Raw genomic sequence first — 16,506 nt, 5'->3', positions numbered from 1 at the left:
GCTTCCTAGAAGTGAGATAGAAGGGAAATCTCTGGTGAAAGAACCTCAGTTTGTGAAATTTAAGTCAAACCAGTGAAAGCCCTCAACAGAGCAGCTCCTCAAACAGCTAGGGTACTCAGTAAAATATTGGTCTCATGTGAGCAAATCTGTGATTTGCTTCCATCAGCAAAGGATTCCATTTCTCCCCTTCACTACTCCAGGTACTCTTCATGAATTTCTTCCAACAACGGAGTAGCTGACTGGAATATTGATCCTCTCTTGTTTCTTGGCTTGGCAAACTGGCTACTGGGAAATGCTGCTTTTCAGTGTTTTTCCTTAGAAATATATGCACTACTTCTGAATTCTTCACTGTTTCTGTCATGGAGGTGGTCAGGATCAGGAACCAACACCCGTAAATATAGATAGAGTGCTGTAGCTTTGTGATTAGAACCTGGAACCTTTTGCCCCAGAGCTCTCACTGACCTGTAACAGCTTTGAGCTGGAAGGCCAAGCTGTGGAGCAGGGAGAAGGGCATTTATCTTCTGTGGAGGCAGAGTGGTTCTTCTATTGTCTTAATAGCACTGTTACACATCCTGTAAGGATTTCTGTATGAAGAGTGCAGAATAGTGAGGTAGAATGTGCTATGATTATTGTATGTGACTGGATCAAGAAAGGAAAATAATTTGTCAGTGTGTATGGGATTGTGCATCAATATTTTCATCTAAATCAGTTTTATTTATCTAACAAAGGCCCTTGGTGAGTCATATACTATTTTTCAGGGCCTACAAAAGATGACTGGGAAAGGTATAACCGGCACAAAGAAACCCTTAAAATTTGCTGCACTCTGATCTGATTTTCCTGTAGAAAACCTTTAAGAGTGTCCATTCTGCAAAAAAACCCAACCAACCAGAGAGCACCTAACCTACTTAGTAAACGGGCTCTGTTTAAGAAGAACAGGATGGAAAAAATAATAGCTGAATAGAAAAAAAACAGTGACCTAGAACCTAGCATGCCTCTGAAGGGAGAAGATAGTGTTTTAGCTGACTTCACCTCCATAAAAATGCTAGGGTTTTTTGCCGGGTCTACAAACTAACACATCACAGGATATAAAGAATTAAGTGACATGCAGTTAGAAGCAGAAGGCGTGAAGGAGGGGAGAAAGCTTTAAATAAGATTTGAAGGTTTCTCCTCTTTGAGGCAAAAAGAGAGAAATATTTTGTGAGTTAGGGACCAGGATTAACTGGAATGTTATCTGTAATGTCTGTAATATTGGAATGTTACATACTACTAAGCTGGAAAACAAAATGGAGGGAGCAATAGAAAGTCTCCTTTTGCTGTAACTTTCATAGTTGCTTCTAGTCCTTCTGTGTTGCACATGAAAGCTGTTTCACCCCTTGCTGGCTTTCATGGAAAGGTAGTGCTGTTCTCAGCTTCACAACTGAGTAAAATTTGGTTTTGTCCTCTGATGTCAGAATCCGTGCTTAATGGGGCAGTGTATTAACCAGTGAACAGGAATCAAAATAAAGCAGCTTCAGTTCAAGTTGAAACTTACTGTTTCAAGCAGGATAGTATTAAGGCAGAACGTTGAAAAAGTGAGCTCTGCCACGTCCTTTCTCCCCTGAGAGGAGGGATGTCTGCCCTGGTCCAGACATCCCACACTGCAGCAGTGTCAGCACTCTCTTAGTGTAAACAGGGAGTCAAGTCCCCTGGTATCGACAAGTCCATGATTTTAGGCTTCTGCAACATTGGAGGGGATTGCTTTAGATGGAGTGGGGTGAAAATGAGAGCAGAGTCGGGCCCAATACAATTGCCCTGGCTGGAAGCAGAGAACAGACCTTCAGCATTTCATTCAAGCTACACAGAAAAATCCTTCAGTGCAGCCTGTTCCAAACGCATGACAGTCTCTGCAGAAAGGAGACTGGGCATGCCTGCCAGGAGCCTTGAGGAGGATGCTCTCTCCCATTTACCACGGTACTGCATCATCTCCTAGGCTGAACCGTGTTGCTGCCAGTATTTGCAGATACACTGAGATGCGTCAGAGCCCCCTGGCAGAGCTGCTGGATCGCACAGGCTGCCGCTGGGAGATTTAGTGTGTCTCCAGAGTGCTAGGAACAGGGAATACAGGAATACACACACGGGCACACGCGCGGGTGCGTGCGCGCAGCCCGGGGAGGTAAGTCCAACCCCCGACAGCGGGGCCACCCTTCTGCTGCTGGATTTTTCCAGCCAGAGCATCTCGCCGGCTCTGCTGTGATATGGAAATCGGTTTCTGACGCGGGGCTTTTTCTGTTACGACAGGGACCCACGGACTGGAGGAGGTAGAGCTGCAGTCAGGGCAGGAGAAGTGAGGGAGAGGAAGAGGCGGGGAGCAGAGGGACACGGGGGACTGGAGGGGACAGACAGAGAAACCGGCACGGAGACAGTTCAGAGATGGGTGAGTTATAACTAAGAGCAGGAAGAAAGTCAGAGAAAGCAAGAGAAGGAGAGCTGTGGGGAAGGGAAAGGAGATCAGAGACTGAGTCAGCCTCCAGAGGGCAAACGCCAGGAGACGAGTTCAGGGAACACCCCAGCATAACAAAAAGGACCGGTTCTGTCTGAATCTTCACCATGAGCACAAAGAAGAGCTGCCACCTGCCACTGGGGCAAGGAGACCAGGAGGAAAAGCAGAGTGAGGGTACTCCTGAGCTGGAGCGACAGGAGTGTGAGATGGAGCTGAGGAACAAAGCTATTCTGCAACAGAAGAGACGCCTTAAACAGGCCACCCAGTTTGTGCACAAGGACTCTGCTGATCTGCTGCCCCTGGATGGCTTGACAAGGCTTGGCACTTCCAAGGATCTGGTGAGTCCAGTGGGACCCCATCTGGGAGGGAGTCCTCCTAATAGCTTTCATCCCAGTTGGGAACTGCTGTCAGGTTTCTGAAAGGATCATGGGCAAAGATGAAACTTCCCTTCAGGATGATCTAGAAGCAGGTCAGGGTAGAGCAAAAGAGTGAATCACTCATTTAGCTGACTATACTATACATCTATACTCTCATACATCCCCATAGGAACCAAACTCCTCACAGAGGCAGGCAGATATGGACTGGAAGGACTCTCCAGTATCCAAGTTTCTACTCACCAGTACCTATATATGTTCATGTGACATGTATATTTCCATGTGGGACATATCTGAAAACCCCCATCTATTCCTGCATGATCCAGCTCAAAGGCAGACTGCTTTCCAGACTCAGCAGGGAGGAAAGCACAGTTCATAAAACTCTGAGAGGCTTATGTTTGACCTTGTCACCTTTTTGCATTATTTTCTCTCCCCTCACTCTCTGGATTTGTGGAGGGGCAAGCACGGGGCAGGACCACTAACCAGGCATGCAGGCAGATGCAGTGCCTGGCACTTGTGGATGACACCTTTGGGGAGGTGGCATGGGAGTGTGGCCTGTGGGCATCTCCTTGTGGAGACGTGGAGCAGGAAGCATCAGGAAGGGAGATTTGTTCCAGGAGCCTGGGCAGTCTGTGGTCTGGAGGGACTTTCCCAAGGCTAGAAGCAGTTTCCCCATGGCATCTCTTGCTGGCTCAACTGTACACATACTCCCCTTGCTCTGGCAGTTTTGCTGTCTAACTTTCCGCTGTGGAGTTTAGCTGCTCAAGGATGCAGAGGTCTAAACTCTTTTCCTGAAAGAGTGCCTAGGTCTAGTTGTGATGGGGGCACAATCACTTATTCCATCTGTGCCTGTGAGTGTCATAAAAGATCTTGCCCCTCCTTGCAGTCTGTGTTTCCCTCTGTATCCTCAGACGATCGCAACACCGCAGATGCTCATGTATGTGTGTCTCCCATCATTTCCTGGCTCCCGTGGCAGGCTCCAAGGCTGCTGGAAGCAAGGCACACAGGAGCACGTGTGTGTGGGATGGGCAGGGTCCCTGGCACTGGGCCTTGCTGAACCCTTCAGCTGCAGCAGCTCTGCCCTGCGCAGACGAGGGGTCAGTGCCACATTCCCATGCTGGCACACCCTCCTGTCTCCCACACCCACCCCACAGCTGCCTCAGCAGCTGCTGAGAGTCTGTGGCTCAGCAGGGTAAAGGGTGGCTCTTCAAAGTCACCCTGAGCTGTCACCTTGTGTTCTGCCGGCCCTTCACAGCTGCACACACATGGACGTCAGCAGGGACTGGTCTTGAGTGTCCCTCTGGCCCTGCACACTGTCACTGCTGAAGTACGAGAGGGAAATCACATAAGCGCTGCCTTAGCAAGGAACAGGGACTCTCCTCCCCACAGGGAAGGAGGTCTGGCCATGCTGGAGCCCCGAGGGCTCCGCTCAGGCTGGCAGCACAGGCAGGCAGGCACAAGCCCTGCAGCATTGCAGCTCAAACATCCCCTCAGGAGGGCATAGCCAGACATACCCCTGGGCCTGTCCCTGGACAGCTTTTGGCAGGGTACGGGAAGAAGCCACTTCTGAGTGTTTTAGTGTGTGTTTGTTGACCCCAGTCACCAAGGCAGAGAGAAACATGTCTACCTGCTTTGCTTGGAATTGACTCTTGTCACACCATGCCCCAGAGTGACAACTGGCACCCTGAAGCCACAAATGCTCGCTCGAGCAAGGCAGTCCTTGTCCAAATCACTTGCCATGAGCAGCTCTCCTGGTTGAATTAACCATTCTAAGCGGGAGAATTCCCTGTGCGTAGATAGCATGCAAAACACTGCAAAACACTGCATACTTCATGTTTGGTCCACAACAGGATAGCTGAAACATTTTTACCATGGATCTAGGGGGCAGTAAATAAGGCATAACATCTTTTTTGACGTGGAGGTTTTGCTCTGGCATTAGAGGGCACAAAATAAAGTGTGGCCCCTGTGCAAAGTTTGCATACATGGGACCCGTGTGGTACCTCCATTTCTGCTTTACCTTGGAGCAAGAGGAGAATTAAGCCTGAGTAATTCAGAAGTTCCTGCAACTTGATGGGATACTCTGACATTGCTGTGACACTTTGGGGACTGCAAGTTAGAGTCCAAAATATGCTTTTGGCATATATCTCCTGGCATTTCTCCAGCCGTATGAAAACCCCATCTATGTTTCCTAAATTTATATGGATCCCTCCTGGAGGATAGGAATACAAAAAAGGAATGTACTGAAAACAAAGCAACAGTAGGAAGTGCTGGAGAGTTTGATCTTGGAGAGAGAGCAAAACACCCCAGAGTTCTATAGCACTTACACTAGGAGGAGAGTTTAATTGATTCCCCAAAACAGGTCTCCATTGACAGTACCAGAGACTCCAGCTGTGGCCATCCCAGATGTCCTAAAATTAGAGTAAGGCCTCGTGTAATTTAAAACTAAATATGTGCTTTCTTTTGCAGTCACAGGCTGTTACTTTTTGCCACTCCTCTCTTGTATTCTGGGTGTGCATTCAGCTTATGTAATGCATCCAGCAGTGCCTGGGATTTGATGGGCCCATCATGTCTCCAACAATGAGTAATTACACATTTCTATGGAGATCTCACATTTCCAGCTTTGTAGCAACAAGCATGATTTATTTTTTCCTAATGCCAAAATAAAATAAGTAGCTACATGAGCTACATATTCTGAAAGTACCAAGAAGGTCTGAAGATCTGGCTTCTTGCCTCCCAAAAATCAAGTTCCCCAGCTCGTACAATGTCACTAATCATAGCAAGGCCTTGAGATTTCATACTAGAGAGCCTGAACCTTCCCTAAGTTGCACTGGCAACCTGCTTTGACCCTTTTAAGTGCCCTGAGAGGGCCTCCTTTCCAGCTGCTGGCCAAAACATCCTTCAGGTCCTCCCTCACCATCCTCTAAATCTAATTGTTTCTGACCAGCCCAAGAGAGACAACAGTCTCCCATTCTCCATCTTACTGGTGAGAGAGAAGATAGGAAGGGCCCCAGGAGTCTGATCTTGATCAGATGACTCCACATCCCAGCAAATCCCCATCAGCACTTGGCCTCTTCCCAGCCTGAGTGACAAGATGGGGACAGAGGTGGCAGCTGCAATTGGCCTGCTCTTTCTGTGGGAAAGGTTGCAGGGAGAGGGAAAAGTCCTTTGCATGTCAGATTGTGAGAGATAGGAGGGAGGATGGGAATTCAAAGACCTGCTGTTTATTCCCTGCCCTTTTCCCATGGCCCAGATGTTAGCTGGCAGGCAAACTGGCACTGTGTTCAGAGTACTTAGGGAGTTAAGTACAACAGCCAGCTGTGCTGTGGGCCGGCACAGTAGGCTGGGAAAAGACTGGGAACAGAGGGATATTTTTACCTCACTTTTTCAACTACCGCAGTGCCTCCCACGCAGCATGTGAATGATCTGACCCTCACCCCTTGAGTGACAAGGAAACAGAGGCATGAGGGACTTGGCATCTTGCAAAGAGCAATGCTGAGTGTGACCAAAAAGCCAGTAACATCTGTCCTGCTCCAATCACTTGCCAAATATGACCAGTCAGGGTACTTCAAGTGGCAATTTACACACTTCCCTGGCCTCAGCCCTCTGACCAAGCATGAAGCTGGTCTGAAGCACATGTATGCTGTGGGTACCCAGCTCATTGGCAGGTCTGGTGTAATTCATGTGTTTGGGCTGCACATTGGCAAGATCCTACATCAAGCTGCTGCACAATCTAGGATTTAATTTATCTTTTAATTTTTTATTTTATTTTTTTTAGAAAGATAAAAGCAGCAGTTTATGCTGTAGCACATTAACCCCTTTAGATTCTTTGCCTTTCTTCACTTAGGCAGTTGTTACTGAGAATGCCATGGTCAGCTCTGAGCAGCTGCTCTCCTGGAGAAGGGCCATGGGGCCAAGTACATGGAGAATGGACAAAGCTTCCTCCAACAGGCCTATTTCATTGGTGTTGCCCACTGTTGATTCAGTAGCAGTGCTGGATCAATACTGGACAAAAGCTAGAGCATCTCATGTGGGGGAGCAGAGACAGACTACAAAGAACATTAAAAGGTAGTTTTAGTTTAGTCTTCAGGGGAAGCTTTCTGCTTCACTACAAATAATTGCTTGTACACCTAAAATTTCTAGAGTCCTGCCTTAATACCCACAGGTACACATCACACACATGCTGCATTCCCTGTCCCCTCCCACATTAGAAGGTGTGAATGTGCCTTGTTGGTTGTCAGCACACACACTCAGTAGTGTATGGCAGTACCTGAACAGGTATGAGACTGCCCAGTGCATGTTTAGCTGAAGGAACAGATATGTGTGGGGAGACCATGCATCAGGCATGTTTTTCTCCTCCAATAGCTGCATTCCAGAGATCTGCCTGTCACAGACATCCCAACACTTTAACATCACCTTAGTGGCTACAGAAAAAAATCTTGGGATTTAAAGAAAGTTTTTTGGGATAAACCTGTCTTTCATCAGAATGATCAGTTGGGTTAGGCATTTGCAACCTGCTTCCCTGAGCTAGCAAATGTCCTTGTCCTTAGCTCCATTCTTAGCTGGGATTTCTCTTTCTTTGTGATGGAGACAGCAGCCACACAGTGTGGTCCAGCGGCGCCTCTTGGAAGGCAATCTGAACAAGCTACGGGTTCAGTCTGCACGGGTTCAATCTCCGCTGGCAAAAGACCAGGATGAAAAGATGGAAAAGGGAGAGAACAGGAGAAAAGAGACTTCACCCCTGCTAATACAGTGCCAGGTAAGGCAACAACACGGTGCTGCTGATTTCACAGTGATGGCAAAAGCTCAGAGCTCCAGCTGCCTCCCTCCTAAGGGCCATGCTGAGTTATAAATTGCAATGCCAGCTGCAGTCAGAGAGAGCAGATTTCATGCATGGCCTCTCCTAGAGTCTGGATTCAGGTCTTCCAAAGCCAGAGGAAAGCCTTTCTGCTACATGCATTCTAGTTGTCCATATTTGAGGATTCATTACCTTAATCACATCTCCTTCCTTTGAAGGTCAGTTTTCCTGTGATAGGAGGTATTTCATAACTGCATACAGAAGCAAGGAATGTCTCCTTATCACTTAAAGACAAGTGACCCTAGTTGATTTACACTTGCTGGATCCAGTCTGGTCTGATTCCCTTGGGTGTCAGAGGACCTCCTCAGAAAGTGGCTAAATGTGCTCCGAATTAGCATTGCTGCATCTCTTGATGGAAGCAGTATTTTTAGCTCCCTTTTCTTCTTATACCTTCCTATACAGCAGAGCACACTAATCCCTGACCCTTGTACTTCAGAAAGCACATCCAAAAGCTGTGCTCCGTGAAACAAGGCTGCATGGTTGAAGCTGCTCAGTAATATGCAGATATGAGACTCACCAAGATATAGACCTGGTATAGGGTGGATACAAAATACATTTTAAAGTTTTTAGCTGTTTTTAATTCAGTTACCTGTCCTAAAAACATCTCCCGTGTTGGAGAGTAAAGACTACACTTCCAAGAAAAACACATACACCTTTTAAAATTCAGTTGGCACAATAAATTACAATATGAACACAGCATGGTAGCAAGTTTCTGAAAGGCTGCAAGCAAAGACACTGTCTAGTTTGTTTTGCAGTCTTTACTGTTGCAGTCAGGCATTGCTTACCCTGGGTTTTAGACCTTAATGTAGCTAGGTTAACATAACCGTACTTGGGAACAGACTAGTAGGATAAATGGCTTTTTAATATAATTTTTCCAAATACCTGGAGCCTGGTTTTGAGCAAATGAAGTTGTTTCTTTCTCTTTAATAATCACTCTTTATTGTTCTGTATGAGGAAATTCAGTGACAAAGTGTGGGGGTTTTTGCCAGGCATGTACATTGAGCAAGGACAAGCACGTACAGGTGTTGTATCCCAGGGGCAGTAGTTAAGTCAGCAGCAGGGTCCACTAGTGAACCGTTTGTGTTTCTGATGGACTGGACCCCAGCTGTCGCACACATTTTATTTTCCCTCACAGAGGAGGGTTAATGAACATCACAGTCAAGGAAATAAGTCTAACACAACCTGAATTCTGCACAGGCATTTCTCTCTTTTTCTGCCCTTCTTAAGAGCCAGTCACTGTTTGTCACACTTAATCTTCTTACACTGAAGGAAGGGAAGCTCTCCTCCCCTTCTTTTTAGTCTTGTTGCTTTTGATGTTCTCATTTGTGAACTTCAAAAACCCTCTCCTGTCAGTAACAGAACTGTGGCAGGAAATAGGACTCGGGCTGCCAGTTCATTTTAACCAGAGAGGTGAGCTGGTACCTTTTGGAGAACTGCTTGATTATGGTCCAGTTTTTAATAGAAATGGAACACGACCCCAGTGATGTCTTTTTTCCCTGACAGCACCTCCTGAGAAAAGATAGTCTACCAGCTTAAAGCTGCCGTTTACACACAGACAAATACGCTGAAAATTTCAAAGTGCTAACAAATGCATTACCTAACTTGGAACTGAACTTGCCTGGGGAATAAGTCTAAATATCTGTAGACTTCAGTGCTACAGGGAGATTCAGGCAAGAAGTGTTTTCATTCTAATAGGTTATAGTTGCCCTGTGCCTAAGGCCTTTTTAAGTCTCAGAGATCAGAGACAGAGCCAATCTGTAAGAGTTGTACTGCAGAGTCCTCCTATTTCCTTAGGTGGCTTGCCCACATGGTATTTTAGCAGAATTGTCCTTTTTTGTGACAACTTTTGCAAAGCACTTTGGAAAGCTTATCATGACGGAGATGCATCACAGAATCAAGCTGTTATTTTTTTATTGTGGAGCTTGTCTCCTGTTGGCTTGGAAAAAGATGATGAAAGATTCCACTGCTGTCCCAGTCCACTTTTCCTCTATGCCAAAGTAATCTGGGGTTAATCAGCCTTTTGTTTGTTACAGCAGCTTCTTGACTTTGGAACTTACATTATTTCAGAACACACATTTCTTTATAAGTGGTGATCCTTACTGATTCTCCTTCCCCTCTTTCTTGGAAATCCCCATAACTGACATTTACATAAAGACTAATGGTGACTGGTAGCAAACTGAAAATTCTGGAACACAGATGAGAGTGGGTAATGTGATGAAAAGTCCTCTTAGGCCAGGAAGGCTTGCAGTTCTCATCAGCTGCCTGTGTAGTCCTTACCTCAGCTGCGTTGTATTTGTGGTATGCTGGATGGAGGACTTTCCTCAGGCTCCTGGTGAGTTCTCTGGACAAATAGTTAGTGGTGTAATTTGAAAGTGGATAACTTTTGTGATGCTGCTGGAACTGATAACTGTGCTGGGCTGTTTACACTGAATGAGATTAAATGTCATTTTCTACAGAATAATCACTGTCCTGTTATATGCTAGCAAGTTTCTAACTTGCAACTTTCCCAGCCTGCTCTGAAACAAAACTCAAGAATCTGCCTAGTGATAGAGTTTAGGCTTATTATAACAACAGCTCATGCATCTCAGGTCAGCCTGCTTCCAAAGTGATTCCCTAGTAACTGCTATCCATGCTTCAGGTTTTCTGTTTCTGAGAAGCTGATACAATGCTTTTTCTCCAGCTGGGCAATAAACAGTTGGCTTCTGTGAGCCAGAGGGATGGTTAATGCTTTCCCAGTAGAATCCATGCCTGTTACTGAGGAAGAGCTGTTTCAGCTGGACAGTGTTGGCAGGTTGCAGCCTGGGCTAATGTGGTGGCACACGTGACCTGAGACTCATGGTCAGTATACCCACTTAGGTAGTGAGGAGGCACAGGGAAGCCTCTTCTGTGAAGCACAGTAGAGAGGATGAGGAGACAGGCATTTAGCACACATCTGCACTCTGTGCCTTTATCTTACCTCTCTGCTCAGTCTGGCCACAATCCTCGTAGGCAGGGCTGATACATCAGTGAGGACAAGACAGCACAGACATTGCAGAGCTCTAAAATCAGAAGGGAGGTATTTTGTTATAGAATCACAAAATTATTTGGGCTGAAAGGGACCCTAGTGATATTGTGTCTGTTTGCAGCATTCCAGTATTTCTCACAAGAGATATTTTGCTCTTGCTTTTTATAACTGCTCACAAATAGTTCATTTTTGAAAATGGAATCTTGGAAATACTGGAGCTCTTGGAAATCTTGGAAATAATGTAGCTCGCTCTCTGTTATGATTAATAGTCAGAAACAGATTTAGTTAAGAAATCATGAAATTGAAACGTTTTCCTTGACCCTACTGGTGCTGCACTGAGTACCTCATAGCCATGCTGGTCTGCTTGAGGTGATCAAGCATTTAACCTTGTTAGGAATGAGCATAAGGGTAGAGGAGCAGTGGGAGGTCTGTTGCTGCTTCTGAGTGACTAATGGCACAGAGCACTACAGTGAATGGAAGAGAGGGAATCACAGGAAAAACACAAATGATAGTAGGGAAAAAAAAAGAGCCTCTCTAAAGGGAAGCTTTGTGGATGGTTTTTTGTGGGTGTTGGTGCAAGACAGAGCCTTGAAGAACTAGGCCATCAGGAATGGATATTAGGCACTAGAGACAGGTGAAAAACATATTTTGTAGATGGCAGTTACCCCATCTTTTCCAATTCCTTTACTAAGTCCTGCTCCTCCTTTTTTTTCCCTGAACATAATTCTTATCAATGTCCTTGATAACCCTATTTTTTCAGACCTCTAACATATGTAAGACCTGCTGTTACTTCATCACCTCTGGCCTGCCATTAAGGACCTTTGTGCAGAGGGGGCAGAAAACATATGGCAAACACATTTCCTTTTCCCTTTCAAGTGCAAAGGGGTGAAGAAATGAAGTGAGCAAGGCACTGGGGATTATTCCAGTAAGATCAAGCACAGGTGACTGGGGTGCAAGGCATCCAGTCTCTCCCTTTGCTAAATGACACCAGCTGTTACTAGTGTAGTTATAATATCATGTCATATATCCTTGAAGAGCTATATAGGAACATAATGTAAGCCCTACACAAAATAAATACCTTCTGATTAGGTTGTGTCTTGTATTCAGGAATCATTTGAATTTGTCAGTTCATCTCAGGGATATATGTGCTATCTGCTTCTGTTTCCGACTTCTCCCTCTGGAAGCTCTTCAACTGAAAACAAATGTCTAGCCCTTGAAAATTGTTACCTGCAACATCAGAAGAAATGGAGAAATGACAAAGGCTGTAGCACATGCCTGTATTCCTTTAGAAGCTTTTGTCATATCAACTATTGCTCTGCTAATAAAGTCCATGGGGGTTTTCTGAACAAATTCACTAATTATGCATCTCTTGGCAGGAACACTGTTAAGGTAAAGTCCCTAAAAACAGATAAATGTCTGGGCAATCAAATATAAATGAAAGAAGACAAATTCAAAAAGAAATCTTTGACAGAGTTTTGCAGAGCACTGTGGAGACCACCATTGTCTTGGATAAGTCTCCTACCTTCTGACTACTGCCTAAAACACCACATCTTTGGCTGTGTTGCTCAGAAAGTTAGAGGAGTGAGTATGCCCATTTTGAGCCCACAGTAATCATCTGTTGTTGTTTTTTCTAGTGCCAAGGTCAGGTATTGAAAGCGACTGTTAACACTGGGTGTCTACCGAACCTCATCTCCAAGAGCTGTTTAAACCAGCTGGGGTAAGTCTTTGCACAGTAGAAGAGGAGAGATGACTAAAAGAAAAGCTATGGCAAGAACCTAGGCACCCTTGATTCCCAGCCCCAATGATAATTACCAGCAGCTTTGCACGTGCACACGGCTGTTTAGGAGAAGGTGCAGAAGGTGGGATACAGGGCAAGGCATCAGGAGCACTGGCAAAGTTGTGTGAAGACCCCAGACTGGGAGGCAGAGCTGTGTCATTCTGTCTGTGTGTAGTGCAAGGCAAAGCTGCCCAGCTGATGGCTAGTGGTGAGGTTTTGCTTGTTGAATCTGCCTCCAGACATACTGCGTGAAAGAGATTCCTCCTCTTGTGGGCCTATTCCCAATGAGAACAAGAAGAACTGCCGTCAGGGAGAAGTCCTGTTTTTCCTACTCTTCCTCCACTTGAGGCAATAACACTTCTTGTGTCCCACAGGCTGGAAGAAGTGTCTGCCATGGACTGTGGAGACCTCTCTCTTCCTATCCCCAGCGTTGTTGGCCGAGTAGAACATATGGAGTTGCAATTTGGCCCGGAGACAGTGTTGTGTTCGGCACTGGTTGTAGGTGAGAGTGCCAGCCCCTCATCTCCCCTATTTTTCCTCTGTTGCTCTTGCACTGTCAAGGGCATTTAGAAGGACCTTTAAGAAGAGTGTAACACGGTAGGAGGTTGGTGATGTGGTCGCTTCCACTGCTGGCCAACATCATTATGCGCTGTGAACACGTTCAATCTAACCAAATGCAAAGGGCATAGGAAGGGTACAGAGAAGAGAGAAGACACGGAAAGTGGGAAGAAATGATGTGATTTTTGGTCTTAAAAAAGGATGTGGAAAATTCTCATTTACATTCTAAAATGGACATTTCTTAAAATTATGCAGAAGGCTTGATTAGTCCTCTGGTGCCCTATGTTCTATTGAATGGGCACTTGTATCTGTGGCTGAGAGTCATCAGAGAAGGCAACAGAGGGTACAGCTTATTCCCCAGAGCGTTTCTCTGTGTACTCATCTGCTTCTGCTGCAGGGAGCACCCTGAAAGAACCTGGTAACCACAGAGTGCTGAGTCTCCCTCAGTGTCCTGAAGCAGGACCCTTAGAAGGAAGGAGCCATAGTACCCAAGGCCAAGTCAGCAGGTGCTGAGGCACGCCCATCAACCAGCAGAAAGGCTGCATGTTCCACATTCACATCAAGCTGTGAATATGCTGAAAACAACTTAGTTGTCTTTTTTCCCCCTTGTTCTTTATCCCTATTAATCTCCCAGCTTTACTCTCTTGCCTTTGTTTCCTCATCTTTGATGAGTACTATTCATCTTCCAAGACCTTCCTTGCTCCCCCTTTTCATGCCCATTCTTTCCATGTTCCTAGTCATCTAGAAAGAGCTTCCTCCTCTTATACACTCAAGTTCACTCTTCTCTTCTTTTTTTTCCTGTACTAGTTCTTGTCCTCTATGGAGAATCTGTATTAGTACCATCACAGGTGAATTTAGCCCAGTAGCATCTATCCATTTTGCTGGGATGTGGAGATGTCTGCCTGGAAGGAGCAAAATTGCTACCCTTGTGTCTTATACCTCCCTGTACACACAGTGCTCTTGCTTATGTCATTATAAATAAATTATAAATTATAGTCACTTGTTACAGGGCAAGCTGGCATTCAGGAGGCATGGGAAGTGTTAATGATATTACTGGTGGCTCCTGATTCCTGCAGACTCCAGGACCTGGAAATTCCTCCTTAGCTGCCACTCAAGTCCAGATGGGCAACTCTAAGATGCAGGTCACTCCCACCCAGTCCAATGCATGTTCTTAGTGGCAGGTTGAGGTAGTAGCAAGGCTGAAGGTATATTCCAAAGAGGCACACAGAGAAAGGACAGAGACAAGGCCAGCCACACAGATCACCGCATGCAGAGTAGTGCCTTTACCAGCAGGCACATAAATACCAGCACAGATAGCCTAGCCCTGATCCTCCTCTCCAGCTGACCAGGATTGAAGTTCATCATCAGAAGTTCACAGATCCTCATTCTCTAGATTCACAAGCACACTTATATTCACAGTCTTCGAATAACAGCACAGCTTCTAGGTCTGTTTTATATCCATGTCGGGACCATAGGCCCCCTACCTAGCCACTGACCCAGACCCTTGAGTACAAAGCCACAACCTCATAGGATCAAATTCATCAGGAAAACATAAACACACCCAAGTCTTTCTAGTTAGTGGCATTTAGATCTCTCATGGTCGTGCTCTGTCCTCTTCAATTGCTGACTTATAAACCCAAGGCCCTTGTGACCCCAGTCAGAGCAGGTAGCCAGAGCTCTCTTGCATGCTGAGCGCTCCAGTTGTTGGCACCAAGACCTACAAGCTCTGTGATCCACAGTCTTTATTCAGTTACTGGAACTCAGACCTTGCAGCACACATCGTAATCCCTCCATTGCTGGCACTCAGGTGTATAAACTCTATGGCACCCAGACTTCTCTTGCACACTGGTGTCTCTGGGTGCTGGCACCTGTGAGCTACATCCTTTTCTCCAGTTGCTGACACACACCTATGAGCCCTATGGCCTGTAATCCCTTCAGTTACTGGCACCTCCCTTGCCAGTCCCTGAAGTTAGTGACATCTACAGCTATTTAACCCATGGCATGTTCTACACTTGCTGACACTGAAGACTTGCAACAGTCAAATGTAGGATAGAGAAGTTACACAGAAAAATTTACTTAATAAAATTATCTAATAAGATCGGATAAATTGCAGCCATTAGGTGCAGGGTTTGGTCAGACAAGTGAACTGACCAACTGCCTGATTGCATGTGACTGCCCCCTTATCCCCTCTCCTCTCCATTTTTCCATGATTGTTCTTCCCTGATTCACCCTGCTGCTTGCCATCCCCTGCCTTTGGTCCTTCCCTTACACAACCCACAGTAAGTTTTATGAGATCCCACAAGCCCCTTCTGACATTTCATATTAAGTTTCAAACAATCCCACGTCCCCACTCAAATATCTCATAATAGTCAAGATAATCATGGTTTCCTCCTCTTATCAGCAACAAAGTTAATTTTGACCATCTTCAGGACTGTGCATAAATAGCTCCTCTAATGGCTTATCAGTCAGTGCCAGAAGAGTGCTGACTTATTATTGTCACTGTTACCACCTGCTTGTTAGTGTTCGTGTTTAACTCATCATTTTCCTCATTATTTTTTTAATCTACTTTATACTGAAGAGACCATAACCACATAAGTTTATGAATCAGATGTTCTTGTATTCCATATCCTCTTACAGGAGAAATACTCTTTGTTTAGATGGGTAGTATTGTATAATTTTAAGCCTGATTGGTGTCTTGTCTCTTCTCAGATGATGAAATGCTGGAGTTTTGCATTGGTCTCCAGACTCTGTGGTCTCTCAAGGTAAGGAACAACTCCTTGCTAATTGGAGGGCTCCTCTCAAGAAGTTCTCCAAGATCTGATTGCTGTAAGCATCTGAAATACTTAAATCCAGGTCTTTCAGGGCAACACTTGTCACACAGCTGCCTGACTGGCTGCAGTATGTGCCGAGCCACTGATTCCTTTCCACTCCCTCTTAAGGCTTTTAAGAAAGGAAACTCCCAATAGGATACTATAACATCACCCATTCTTTATATTCCTGACCATACAAGTTGCAAACAGGAAGAAGAAACTGAAGAAGAGACAAGAAAAGGCAGTACACTAACTCTGTCACGAGATATGTGTCACCTTCTGAAGGCAGATGTGAACAAGCTCTGCTTTTGCTTTAAGCCAAATGAAGCTGTATAATCATATACAGTATCCAACACTAGCTGGCCATGAATGGAAAGTGTCCTCTCCTTTTATCAGCTTGGCTCAGGGTCAATGCTCTGCTGAGCCTGATTCCCGGGTGGCTCAGAATATGTCTGCAGCAACCTGGCTCCTGCCTGTCACATATTTATAGCCACATCTCAGACTCATAAAACAGGAAGAGCATTGGGTTGAATGGCTAACTGGTGTGAGGACATCAGTTCAGAGGGAATCGTAGGAAGAAGGGAGGGGAATGGCCCTGTGAAGGGTTTAGAAAGAAATCCATTGTAGGAAACAGGACCAAGGAGAAGGC

The 16,506-nt window shown here is 45.6% G+C and overlaps 2 protein-coding genes across 3 annotated transcripts in view; one reads left to right on the top strand and one right to left on the bottom strand.

The window, feature by feature from the left end:
* The first annotated feature begins 2,003 nt into the window (after window positions 1–2,003).
* NRIP2 (nuclear receptor interacting protein 2) overlaps window positions 2,004–16,506 on the top strand; it is a 20,904-nt gene continuing 6,401 nt past the window's right edge. The window contains exons 1-6 of one of the 2 annotated variants that reach the window (XM_027722118.2): window positions 2,004–2,152; window positions 2,278–2,817; window positions 7,445–7,609; window positions 12,347–12,429; window positions 12,864–12,991; window positions 15,757–15,809. In XM_027722118.2, the coding sequence (XP_027577919.1) occupies window positions 2,587–2,817; window positions 7,445–7,609; window positions 12,347–12,429; window positions 12,864–12,991; window positions 15,757–15,809 (660 nt within the window). In that variant the 5' untranslated portion in view covers window positions 2,004–2,152; window positions 2,278–2,586. Of the gene's footprint in view, window positions 2,153–2,173; window positions 2,818–7,444; window positions 7,610–12,346; window positions 12,430–12,863; window positions 12,992–15,756; window positions 15,810–16,506 lie in introns of those variants that run through there. The other variant, XM_039381620.1, reaches the window with a different exon arrangement.
* The window catches only part of ITFG2 (integrin alpha FG-GAP repeat containing 2), a 26,813-nt gene continuing 18,481 nt past the window's right edge, over window positions 8,175–16,506 (bottom strand). Inside the window, exons 12-13 of the mRNA XM_039381619.1 lie at window positions 11,791–11,939; window positions 8,175–10,746 (exon numbers count right to left, since the gene is read on the bottom strand). Coding sequence (XP_039237553.1) covers window positions 11,836–11,939 — 104 coding nt within the window. The 3' untranslated portion in view covers window positions 8,175–10,746; window positions 11,791–11,835. The remainder of the gene's footprint in view (window positions 10,747–11,790; window positions 11,940–16,506) is intronic.

Source organism: Pipra filicauda, unplaced genomic scaffold, assembly GCF_003945595.2.
Source record: "Pipra filicauda isolate LSUMZ 115617 unplaced genomic scaffold, ASM394559v2 scaffold234_size1211729_pilon, whole genome shotgun sequence".
NCBI classification, from domain to species: Eukaryota; Metazoa; Chordata; class Aves; order Passeriformes; family Pipridae; genus Pipra; species Pipra filicauda.
Note: the sequence above shows the minus strand (reverse complement) of the source record. Positions and strands in the feature narration are given on the sequence as shown.